Source organism: Trichoplusia ni, chromosome 4, assembly GCF_003590095.1.
Source record: "Trichoplusia ni isolate ovarian cell line Hi5 chromosome 4, tn1, whole genome shotgun sequence".
NCBI classification, from domain to species: domain Eukaryota; kingdom Metazoa; phylum Arthropoda; class Insecta; order Lepidoptera; family Noctuidae; genus Trichoplusia; species Trichoplusia ni.
This window is the reverse complement of record NC_039481.1, coordinates 3,653,527-3,666,729: the sequence shown is the minus strand read 5'-3', so window position 1 is coordinate 3,666,729 and position 13,203 is coordinate 3,653,527. Positions and strand designations below refer to the sequence as shown.

At 34.3% G+C, this 13,203-nt stretch overlaps 1 protein-coding gene across 2 annotated transcripts in view; it reads left to right on the top strand.

Annotated features, from left to right (window-relative positions):
* The window catches only part of LOC113492590 (gamma-aminobutyric acid type B receptor subunit 1), a 132,858-nt gene that overhangs the window by 92,216 nt on the left and 27,439 nt on the right, over positions 1 to 13,203 (top strand). For both annotated transcript variants that reach the window (XM_026870098.1, XM_026870099.1), the window contains exons 5-6: positions 66 to 282; positions 10,856 to 11,024. In XM_026870098.1, the coding sequence (XP_026725899.1) occupies positions 66 to 282; positions 10,856 to 11,024 (386 nt within the window). The remainder of the gene's footprint in view (positions 1 to 65; positions 283 to 10,855; positions 11,025 to 13,203) is intronic.

The window sequence follows — 13,203 nt, the reverse complement described above, 5'->3', positions numbered from 1 at the left end:
TAGTCAGTACAGCGTAGTTAGCATCTTTCCATACACAATTTTGACCTGAAGTATTCTGCCCACAGACTGTAGAAGACCTAGAGGCACACTGCAAGAAGTCGGGCATCGAGATCGTGACCCGTCAGTCGTTCCTGTCAGACCCGGCAGACGCAGTACGTAACCTCCGTCGTCAGGACGCACGCGTCATCGTTGGTCTCTTCTACGTGGTGGCTGCGAGACGCGTGCTCTGCGAAGTTTACAAACATCGCTTGTACGGCAAGTCCTACGTGTGGTTCTTTATCGGTAAGTCCATTTAATTATAGAAGAATATTTGTAATCATGTAATGAAATATCTTCATCGGGCTGATACATAATTAGAATCTTTCCAAATCTACTGTTTCTAATTTGAACGGGTATCAACTATTTATCACATGAAAGAAAATATTAGACTTGGATAGTAGCATTGTCAATTCTGCATACAGTTAAGATGAACTCTGAGGAATTCTAACAACTCGAAACTTATGCAGATATTGAATGTTTTAGGAATCCCCAAACCGGTACCTTCTGGTGATAGTCCGATCTACCAAAACCTAAACTTACTCATTCTTGTCTAGTTTCGTATCTACATATATGTGATGTTCTTCGAAATACTCATTTTCCCGGTAAGTTTGAAGGTTAATAGAAATATCAACTCGAAGTCTACTTAGTGCGGACAAGAGATTACATGAAATATTTTTGTTAAATATGTGGAAAAACGTCTCGCGACGAGACTCTACAAGAGTTGTTATACTTTTCAGCAAAACATTGCAAAATGTATTTTATTGAAACAAAAAAGCATAAAGCCTGCTTATAACATAACAATCTGAGGGCACGGCAGTGCCCCTGCCAAGTCTCGAGCAAAACGGGCACGGCCGTACCATCTTTTCTCGAAGCGATTCGCGGCTGTTTCGCCCCCCCTGTATCTTCGACGTGGACAAAGCTAGGAGTTTAGCTTTTCGGGGAATAATAGTAGGCATTAGAACAAGCTTAAGTTCGAAATTACAAGCCAATTGAATTAATGGTTTAGGAGTTACGGTCGATCAAAGTTACACCATTTTGTCACTCACTGACTCACTGACTCACTGACAGATCATCAAAAATCTAAGGTACTTCTAGCAGACTTAGAAACTTCAAATTTTGCACCAAGATAGGTCCTTAGCCACATATAAAGGAAAAATTATAAAAACATTAAAAAATAATATGCCATAGAAAACAATTTTATATTTGCGGTTTGGCAAGAACATTATGTATGGATTTTGACTGCATTGTTAACTTTGTTCGTTGTTTAAGTACCTATTCAATTGGATGAATACATACATAGAATAGAAAAGAATAATATAAATGTAATACACAGACTATCATTAATACAAATTAATACATAAAATTCATAATTCATTAAATTAATAAAGCTAAAACTCCATTGTATTGCGATAAATATTGTATGCGCGCTCGATAGATGGCGTTGTACGTGTCTGAATCGCGCTATGGTTTCGTTACAAAGCGCAGTCTAAGTAGTACTTCAGAATAATTCGATAATTTTCATTTGATAGCGCCACCTGTCTATGAAAAACCATTTCGAAACTAAAAAATATTGTAGTGATAATTGATATTCGGAGAACTTTACGTGTTATTTAGTTTAGTTTAGCTATAGTTTGTAAGTTAGTAGATATATATATGCATATATATATAAGTTTAAGCTTGTTTACATTAGAAGTAACGAAGTCTCAGAGAAGAAACAAAAGAGATAGAGATAGAGAATGGGTTCTAAGCAAAGCAGTAGCTGAAGTCCTAGAAATTATGACACCTAAAAAAAAAAAGAAATAAATACACTTACAAAAAATAAATGAGATCCCACCAAAAACATTAAATGTAAAAGAAATGCCAAGTCTCTCGATGCAGTCTTTCCATCGTAAAAAGTTTTGAGATCTCATAGAAGCCAAGTCCTATTCAAAATATTTTGTAGTTATAAATCAACATTTAGTAATTGTATCAATAGTTTTCTTTATATTATAATTATAGTGACTTGGCAATGAGCACAAATTAAAAGCTGCTTGATGCCTGGAATTATGTGCAAATGTTACTGACGAGACCAGTGATCAGATTATTTGTTATGTGTGAATCATGATGGTCACTACCGACTACATGCTCCAATACAATAATTAAGAATACCTTACGGGCCATCGCTTTATGAAAGTAAATGAATCGAGAGTACACTAAGACTGACTGCCGTTGCCGAAATTCGGTTGGGACGACACGGATAAACCAAAAGAAAATTAATTTTGTGATATTAATGTTTACGCATGCGGTGTGTGTAACTTTCAACTCCTACAAATATGCCGTTTTATTTGTTTCTTCTTGTGCTCATTGCCAAGTCACTATAATTATAATATAAAGAAAACTATTGATACAATTACTAAATGTTGATTTATAACTACAAAATATTTTGAATAGGACTTGGCTTCTATGAGATCTCAAAACTTTTTACGATGGAAAGACTGCATCGAGAGACTTGGCATTTTTTTACATTTAATGTTTTTGGTGGGATAGAAAAATACTGGCAGGCAGTGGCAGTCTTTTTGCAACTTATACAACGAATTCCATATTTAATTTGAAAAGAGAATCCCAAATAGTTATTTTCTTTTTATTTTTCACAATAATAGAAATGAAATAATGGTATTCATTAAGTTTGAGCCTTATTTACCTGGAATAAAGCACACAATATAAATCAAAAGGAGAGCTTCAGTTTCCCGCGCGACGTCATCAAGGTTTTGCATATAAAATGGTTTTGTCGTTGTTTCTTTATTTGATGGGAAGTAGGCAAATGAATAAAAATTATTATTTAAAAATACCTCTCTTAAACAAAGCGACATTTATTTTCAAAGGGGCACGGAATTTATGGAAATCAAAATGTTTTGAATGCTGTTAAAATTTAGATCCTTGAGAGGATTCCAGTTATTTAGATGTACCGTAAATAACATTATCCGGGATCCCGGGGTCCCGGAATCCCAGTCCCCGGACTGACTCATAAGCGGAAGATCATCCTTTTTCATGGCAGGATCACAATGTTTGACATTATTATCGTTTCATAAAAGGCGTAAACAAACAGTTTTAGTGTTAAACTGAATAAGGATAAGACATGAAATATTTATTTTTTGTCTAGTTTATTACTATGAGTTAATTTTCGAGCGAATTTAACTTGTTAGATGAAACCTACCATGCAAAATAGCTTTTCGTTGCCTATCTTGCTAGTAGTAAGTAGTATTACGCACTTTAAATTCACTTATATTTCTCTCTTAGTATTCGTTAATTCATATTTATTTTTCATTTTATATATTCAAAATTCAAAATTAATTTCGCCGTATTTATGGCGAAATTAAAGAATATGAAAACCAGGTTCCCCTGATAAAAAGCTCTTTTATTTGCACCTAAACAATCCGGCATTACAATTTTATATATTATTGCGTACGCAAACAGCCGCATTCGTGGTTGTACGAACGACATTACAACTGCGGCCTGACATCCCGATATTTGCACTTGCTTACGTCACACGTGACTAGAATCCAAAGCCTTATAAATACCAGATTTAAAAGGAATCCGTCTTTAGAACTGCTCTTTGGGATAGTGAGTGAGATGAGAGCATGTATTTCTTAAAATAGTAATTTTATATTGGTGTGTATTGGAAATGTACATGAACATTAATAGAGTACATGAACTACGGCAGGTAAAATAATTGAATTGTCTATTGGTAAAAGTACTTATGGGAAGGTGGGGTAAGACGGGGTAGCGAGGTAAGATGGGGACCCTCCAAAAATATATAATACAGTATTAATTGAAAAGTTATTTTGACGCCATCTAGTCGTATTTATCAGTACTTGTTAGAGTCGCAAAAAGTTTGTTCGAAGGAGCGCACGATTCTTCATGGTAAGTACATTTTTAAAATTTGAAGTGGTTTTATCTAATTATTGAAGCATATAAAGTGCATGACTGTTATAATGTATGATAAACATAATGTGTGACATATTTTTTTTGTTAATTTGTATTTATTTTACTATTGTAAACTCATTAATTCATGCCGGTTTCTTTTGATTTATAACCTCTAAAAATTCAATACAACTTTTAAGTCCAGTTTGGGAAAGATGGGACACTTATGTGGGGCAAGACGGGGTAGGTACCCGATCTTATCCGCTGAGTTGTTATTCAGTTTGTATTGAGATTGCATTCAACATTAACTATTTTTTTATAGTACAGTTCCAAAAACAGTAATGTTGTCATTTCCTGATGCTTAAATGGCTACACCGCCGTAAATCATTTAGCAAACTCTCCACCTCCACCAACTGCTTCAACCTCATGTCTCAAGCAGGCAACAGTAAATGATTATATAGATAATGATGCATTCCATCTGGTTAGCCCGAAAAAGTTAATGCCTTATTCGCGATTCGCCGAAAAAAGACCAAGACAAGTTCGAAGAAGGGGAAAAGCAGCTATTATTACTGCTTTTCTATATAAAAAAGAATGAGAGGAAAACTAAAATAGGTAGAAACTAAAACCACATGTAACAAACAAAAAGTAAATGACAAAAATAACAATAAAGAGAACTTGAAAAACCGAAAAAGCGAAAAGGCACAGAAGAAGAAGATACAGAATGTCTATACTGTCGCGGCTTGTATTCCGATTATCATACTTGTATCACTTATCGTACTTGAGGCAAGTGAGCGCATTGTGTCTGTGCAGGAGTGGAAGACAGCGATGACGAAGCTGAACATATCTGCCCGGTTTGTGAAGATGACGGCGCTTAAATAGTCTATACCCCATCTTACCCCAGGGGTATACCCCATCTTACCCTATAGGTGGGGTAAGATGGGGTGATTCAGTTATTTTTTAAAAGTTTATATTTTTATGAGAAGAACTTATTTTTTTTTGTTTTGACTGATTGTTATTAAAAGAAGAAAGACTGATTATTTAATTAATAAAAGTTCCTACGTTGTGCAATTAAAAAAGATGGGTTTTATTTATGAAATACCTTAAGGTCCCCGTCTTACCCCACCTTCCTTAGTAATTATTTTTGTTATCTGACTTGGTTGACAGAATGGATTGCCGAGTTAAGCAGGTATGGTAAAAAAAAACGTAGCAGTTAAAATAAAATAAATGAGCAAGTTTGTTGTGCAAATGTTATTCTGACCTTAGGTTTCAATGAATTCAAGCCTGTACTCACTACGCAGCACAATATAGATTGGTTTCTTAATCTCTTATGCTAAGTACCAGTATCTTGATTAAATTCGCCAAAATAACAGTGCAATTACATAACCCTTTTTCCAACAGTTTAAAAAAAAGTAAATTCTTGAAATTTTCACATTGTTAGTGGTTCTAGTACTGCTACAAATCTCCCCTGGAAATAAGCAATGGCGGTCGCATAAAAACGCGTCAGCATTCAGCGAGAAATTACCGGCATAACCGTATATTTTCTTACGTAATTTTTTACTACATAAAAATACATTTTGTAAAGAGCCTTCAGAACGTTACATAACATAAAAGAAAAACGTTAATCTCCACAGACCGTGATACACTGCGAATTTTAGTCGTACCAAACTGAAAACCATCAGCTTTATGCCAGTTATAAAACGAACGGTAGTAAAATAGATTGAAATATTTTTTTTCTATTCGATTTTCAAATGGAATTGAATTCTCGATGTGTACCAGTGTTTTTAAAAAGACAGACAACAGCTAATAAAATATCGTCTTGATTTTAGCCTTTTTGATTTGATATTTTTTTTTGTGCCCGCTGCATTTAACTGTTATATACTGATAAATATTTTATACTTTTGTTAGATACATTTAGAATACAATGAATGGTCATTGGTCCGCTTAAAAGTTAACTGACGTTTGACAGTTTATTGTACAGTACATAATGCAGAATAATAAAAAACGTTGTAATTTAAAATTCCAGTTCTGTATTCTCTTCTATAAAATACGTTTTTCAATACTATTTATAATATAATAGAAGTGTTTAAATTACCTCGAAGTAATTTTATTAATTTCACTAATGATATAAAAATCAGATATCGACATACACTACAGCCATCGCCATTTTTTAAAAACGCAATCAATAAACCATACTATTAATTTTTATGAGCGTAATAAACTAGAATGATTTGCTGCAGTCACGGCGAATGCATAAAAAATACGTTAGTATAATCGTTTTATTTTATGACGTAACGATAAATACGTTGGCACTCTTCTAATGCATTAAAAACGTTGCAATGTATGAAAATGACAGTTCTAAATCACGTGACTAAACGATACGAAATGTCACTTAATTACAATTGAGCGATTTGTAAATTGTTATCTTACGGAGATTCTCGATTCTGGTCGTAGTTTAAAAAGGTAAACAGTCTTATGTAAGAGAATCTTAATCTTTGTTTGACTTTTCATATCAACACGTCATGAAATAAATATACGACTAATTTATTTCAGTCATATATTTCCTTTGAAAATCTTTATTTTGTCCGAGTTTTATTTTAAAATTATTTTTTTTAGACAAAAATAATCGACCGAGATTGATTACTTTTTTTAAATGGAGTAAAGTTTGTCACATGCAGGCTCCATACAACTCAATGAAAAATAAAGTGTTGCCAGTTTGTCGTAAGCATTGTAAATTCTAAGTGATATTATGGAAGGAATAATATGAGTGGCAACATTTGTTGTCATGGCTCGGCATCCGCGGATACAACTCATTTAGACGTTGTTTATGAACGAGGATAAAAAGAAAAACGACGCTTTCCCGAAAACGTAATAACGAGAACATACAATATTTTTCGTTACATTTTATGCTAATTTTTAATAAAAAACTACAACTGCGTTTGTTATAGGCAGTACGTGTTAATTGTAACTTAATTCCATATTTATAAAATAAAATAATAATCGTTCGTTTTGGAGCAACTTTTAATATCACACTAGCTGACTATTATTTGTATGGCAAAAGTTTTTTCGCTATATAAATTATTTCAAGGGCATTTCTGGCGGAAAAGTAGTAAACATCAACTGAACAAAAATTGGTCTGGAAAACACTTACCACTTGAGGTATGAAAAACATAATACACTTACCTACTACTAATAAAACTATATTCTGACGGAACAAGTATACACACAAGTAGATGATGTATCTATAATTAAATACCTCATTATTATTCCACAATTCTATAAAGACGTTTATCAAAAGAACGAGTTTGTTTGATCACTATAATTTTGTTTTTTCAATTGTTCCGCGCCGCTTCCCCGGCAAACTGGCATTTCACTTTGCGGGTTAGTTCTTTCCATTTTATAAATGACTCCTCGCGTCTGCCTCAGATATTTATTAATGAATTTCCCGGATGAATCCCTTGGGAATAGACCACAGTCGTGACAGTAATGGAGGTGATAAAAAATGTTACACACGCTGAAGACCTGAATAGGACCGGTCGTTAACGGCACGCAAGAGTACAATAAAATAAAAATATGGTTATTTTTGAGGAATTACTCCCTCAGCAAAAAGCCTCACTATGCAGCCAGTGTTGCTCAACGGTTCTGTATTTTGCACTTTTATATAGTTTTATATCTGCAGCTGATTAGAAATAATATATTATGGATGTACTTAAAATTACCAACAATTATAAATTATAAAGATGTATCAAAGTATCTCACAAATATCAACAATGTTGAATTAAACTGTGAAAAATGAAACGAATTATTTAACATTCAATATACGAGCTATTGAGAGTTATAACAACAGTGAACAATAAACTTAATGCATTAAGAATAAAATCATCTTTATGCTATAAAATGGTTTAATTGCGTACACGTACCAGTTCCATTGGCATTAAGTCAAATAAAATGGGTTAAGTTATGCATTTTAGCTCTATAGAGCCACCTAATGCCCCGTTTGGCACTGTGGCTGTGCTCTTGACTCCCTGCACTAAGCTCGTATATGGGATCTTTGCGGAGAACAATAATACCAAGCAAACATGTCGATAATTTGTATGGTATAGTGCCATAATTTTTGTTTGATTTCTTTTAGATGTCCAGCTAGTCTGGGCTTTGCCGGCTTTGTCTGCCTTGGCAGACTATAACGTTATCCAATATTTTACAGCAGAAAATGTTGTGACTAGCTAGGGAGAAGGTCACTCTAATATGTCAAGTCGGTTTAAAAGTTTGTTTAACAGCTTTCAAGTTTGCTCCCTAGTAAGCCAGTGTTTGGTCAATTTATGTGTTTTATTTTAAATTATTCACATCGTCCCTTGTCCCGCGGGATGACAGTGGGTACGCAGTTCGAGCGATGACCCCGAAAGTGTCGGCCTGTTTTCCAAAATGTATTTTGTTTCAGCTCGGTTTGAACATTGACTCTAAAACCGTTATACCTAATGAAAGCAGAATCAGAATAAACCCCCATTTGTGTATTCATGAATCCGAGGCTACCGCAGAAACGCCGTGACGGTTGTTTCAAATGGTGATTGTCTTTTGAATCAATTCTCATTAATGTATCCAATTTAGATACATTTACATTCCTCTTCTGTGCCCACATTGATTCAGTATAATTGGGTATATTCACGCCTACACATTGGCGTTGTACTCCCAATAATGAGGAGGGCGTGACTCGGAGTCTCGGTGTGTCGGCGTGTTGTATTATAATTCTGTACAATTTCTAGAGTTCGTATTTATACACGCGCGCCGTGAACAGTGGTCCAAATTAGTTCAAGATGAGGCTCTTGAGTCGAGGTAGATAAGTGTACACACTCGTGCGGCTCGGCCACTGGCGTCCTGCCAAAGGTACGTCAGCCCAAGTTCGGCAGGTTATCAGCGTCCGGTTGGCCTTAATATAGGCTTCGAAAATCTTTTCTCTTCCGTAATAAAAGTTTATTACAACATAAAGCAGCCCTCTAAGAGATCACTTCATATAAAAATAATCGACACGTAGCCGAACTCGAAGGAGATGTGAGGTTCGTGCTTGCAAATTTTTTATGACGCAAATATTTGGTACAATAAATCTCAGAATATCGATGTGCCTACTTATATCAAATGCGTAACAAAAGGATCTAGTTTTTATTCGGTAACATTACACAGAAAACAATAAAATAAGTACGATTATCTGGAAAACGAAATAAAACATGAAGTTCCATCTAAATATACTGTTTCAATTTTATGGAAATTTTAGGAAAATGGAATAAAAATGATTCTAAAAGCTATTTCAAAAAAAAATTGTTCACCGACTTCAGAGTAGATATTTTAAAATAAATCTTTGACCGTTTTCAAACCTTTCAGAAAACAGTAAATTTTCCGACATATTTAACCCTATTTTCAGACAAAATACGAAACAAAAATTAAAACTTTATTTGTCAAAAACAAATAAAACCGCTGTCGTGTCAAAACTTTGTACAAATGTAAAAAATTTCGAACCGACAAATCTCTTTTATAACCTAATTTCAAATGTTAGAAAAGAATAAAAAAAAGTTATATTGCCACTCAAAAACATTTAGCTGAACTTTCACGAAAATACATGGCCCCCAGCAAAGTGGAGACGACACAGCAAACACACATTTGTTCACATCCGGTCCTACTAACAAACAGGACAAAGAAAATAGCTAGAGAAAGGGGATGAATAATGCTCGGGGGTGAGACTCTCCGTAAACGCTAAATAAAGGGAAATAAATAACCGCTTATTTTTGAATAAATAATTGGTATTATGATAATTGGGTCATTCATATTTCCACACTTTAGGTTTGTGGATATTAATTAACGTTTTATGCTAGGATACTGTTTGATTAGCCTCTATAGAGGTATTTTTAAAGAAACTCCTTTGATAATACAGATGTTTTGAGACCAAATTTGCAATAACAAATTGCTTAGTTTGAAACTTTACCAATTTGTCGGGGTTTCTGTACCGATTTGATGTCTTGTCTAAATATAATCAATCTGTTCATATCGTCTTTATTTAACCTATTAAAAATATTATGATACCACCCATAACATTTTATTAACAATTTTTATATTCGATTAGTATCGAAAAACGTTGACGACGACGATTCAATTGCTTATCGCGGCCATGTCATGAAACGCGACTTGTTGAAACGGACGACAATTCATTCGCGATTTGAAAAGTTTTAGCTTATTCCGATTTATAAATTAATAATACTGAATGGTAAACCATAGAAAAAGGTTTATTAAATTTGAAAGAAGTGTTTAGTTGTTTTTTTTTTTGAAAGATAGACGTAAAACCTGGCATAAAACAGGAATAGCATGCTCAGAGTTAAAGAATGTTGGAAGTTCTTTGCTGTGGAGTGAACAATAACTTCTTATTTTTTTTAATATTTAAAGCATTGCTTTAAGACCAACAATGCAATTTTAATACTGGTGAACTGTTCGTTATCCATGAAGTGCAAAGTAAACAAAAACACACTGGTCTTATTTTCATTCTCGGAGGCCAACTTGAACGAAATGTTTCTCGAGTATCATCAACAAACCAGCTTAATGATTGCTTTGAACTGAAATCTCCTTTGTACCCTTAATAAGTACTCACGTTAATGAATATTCCCCAAAGAACTATAGCGATATAAACATTTAAATTTCAGATTAAATTATGGCACAAAAATGTAGCAATGGACTCGCGAATATTTTTTTGGTTATTCTGTTTTACGTCTTTCTTAGTGTTCAAGCATTTTTAGTGTTTATTATCCTCTTGCGAGCGCGAGCTACAATCTTTTATATTTTTAGTTATTGTTTTATTATACACTAAAACGAATCTCTACGTCTGATAAATTGCAGTTTCATAATTCCGGGCATATTTCAAATTAAGTTTTTTTTCTACCAGGTTGGTACGAAGACAATTGGTTCGAGACAAATTTGGAGAAGGAAGGGATCGACTGTTCCCCAGAACAAATGCGGGAGGCAGCCGAGGGGCACTTGACAACAGAGGCGCTCATGTGGAACCAAAACTCCAACCAAACTACCATCTCCGGAATGACTTCAGAAGATTTTCGGTAAGTACACTTAACCAGCCCACTTCTTCCCACATGTTAATGTAACCTTTCGTCGAACAAAATCCCTTGTAAGGCGACTGTATGAAAATATATAAAACATTCAATTTATTTACTCTGACAGCCAGATGATCCTTTAAAAGAGAGAAAAACAAATCCATTTTCGTTTAAGGCATTCCGAGAATCTTGTTATTTTTGTAGGCGCTGGAAATGGGCGTGACAATAATTTCCTTTGAAACTCTAAATATAGACGTTTAACATAGTCAACTCGGATAAAGTCTGTTTTCGCCGTCCAAAATATTATTTGTATTCTTTTGTCGCAAGTCAGTACACTTGAAGTGGAAATTCCTTAGATATGCGATATCGCGATTCGAGACGGGACTTTACTGGCGCATTTGGGATATCCTTTGTACTCCTCAAAGATAATAAAATATGCTTCAGTGAACATTAGCATAGCAATGAAATTGTGAAAAAATATAAAGCGACGAGGTCTGCACATAATGCGTTGTTCTCTTACGCTGCGAGGCGCTCCTTTGTGATAAAATAGAAAAGGCTTCTAAACCTACGGCGTGAAAGGCGACCCTTAAAGGTAATGAGGTACCAACCCGGTGTAGTGCAATTCTGTTTCGTGGAATATAGCAATTTTGTCAGGATTGCTTTAGTTAATTTAAAAATACCAAGCACCAAACACTAGTTCTATGGTGTCACACATTCCCAAAAATATGATAGTTTCACACACATTGACCTTGTTTCGTCAAATATATCAAAACCAAAACCAGGTTTATGAGTCGCTTTATAAACACACGCGACTACATTACAATAAACACATATAAACAGATCATAATCTACTAAACATAACAACTAAATTAAAATGTCGTGTACAACTTTACCAGTGTATTTTCTATCGGCTTCGAGCCCATTAGGTAAACTAAAACCGGGCATTTATTTAAACCGCACTCGTATTGCGATCGTTAATGTATTTAGTTGGTTGTGCATCGGAACGTATATCAGCACGTCGACCCTGGTGCGAGTCTGCATCTAATAGCCCCCCTATAAAACCACGGCAAAGTGATAAAGGAGTCCGCATTATAAATAAATGAACTACACTTGAAATAGGTTTAAAAAATAAGAATAAAACATTGTAAATGTTCATTTGTTTTTGGTTCATGTAAGTTGTTCATGAATAATGAACATAATAAAGACGTATTTTCTCTTGATTTGGTATAAAAACTTTTGAGATGTTTTCCAAAGAACTTTTTTCTTAGTAACTTTACTAATAAAACCAATTTCTCCACTTATAAGTGAAGGAAAATTTCGGCTTCTACCTTCTCCGGAAGGAGCCAAGATACTGTATACTACTAACGAATACTATTTACAAAACACACGCTACTTCTAAAGCTTCTTCGCCTATAGACTTCGCCCCAGACATATTTCTCCAAGATGTTTGACATTCTAACTCTACTCTGACATTGCAAAATAAAATCTCTTGATGTTACTAGCCGATAACACCGGAGGTAAGCAAAGAGTACCAAGTAGTAACGAACCATTTAAAAACACGTGTTTTTTTATTGTCTAGCGTATACGTTGTTTGCTTTTCATGCGAGGTCAATATTTAGCCCCCCTTGAGCCTTGTCAGTGTTGTATTGTGATTCCCGTATGCGAATCATTCTAAAATAAATATTTATTTCAAGTATCGTTCCACTTGTTTGTGTCAGTCAATATTTATGAAACAACGCATATAGGTAACATATTGCAGAATTTTCTGGAGAGTTGAGTATCCTATCCTTGATTTTTTTCAGTGAAATCGAATGCCTCACAAATTGTTACTCTGTTCAACGTTGCAAATATTTTTTAACATTTACCTCTGGTGAGATTTGATAATCCAAAAAAACTTCTTTATATTGTTAAATTCTCAGCAATATTTTAGATAAAATGCTTCTGAAAATAACAAAGTACTCTCAATTTATTTGCAGTCATATTATTATCAGTTTTTGTTTGACTTGAAAGTTCAAGCTCGGGGTCGTTGCTATGGTCTAGGATAAGAATAATCCTTTGGAATTCTACACGAAATCCTCTTATGTAGGTTTCCCTCTGCGGTGAAAATTAATGGGCTAAAATACAAAATAATGTGGTACGTTATATTCCTAAGGGATTTGTATAATGCCTATATTACAACCTCCTT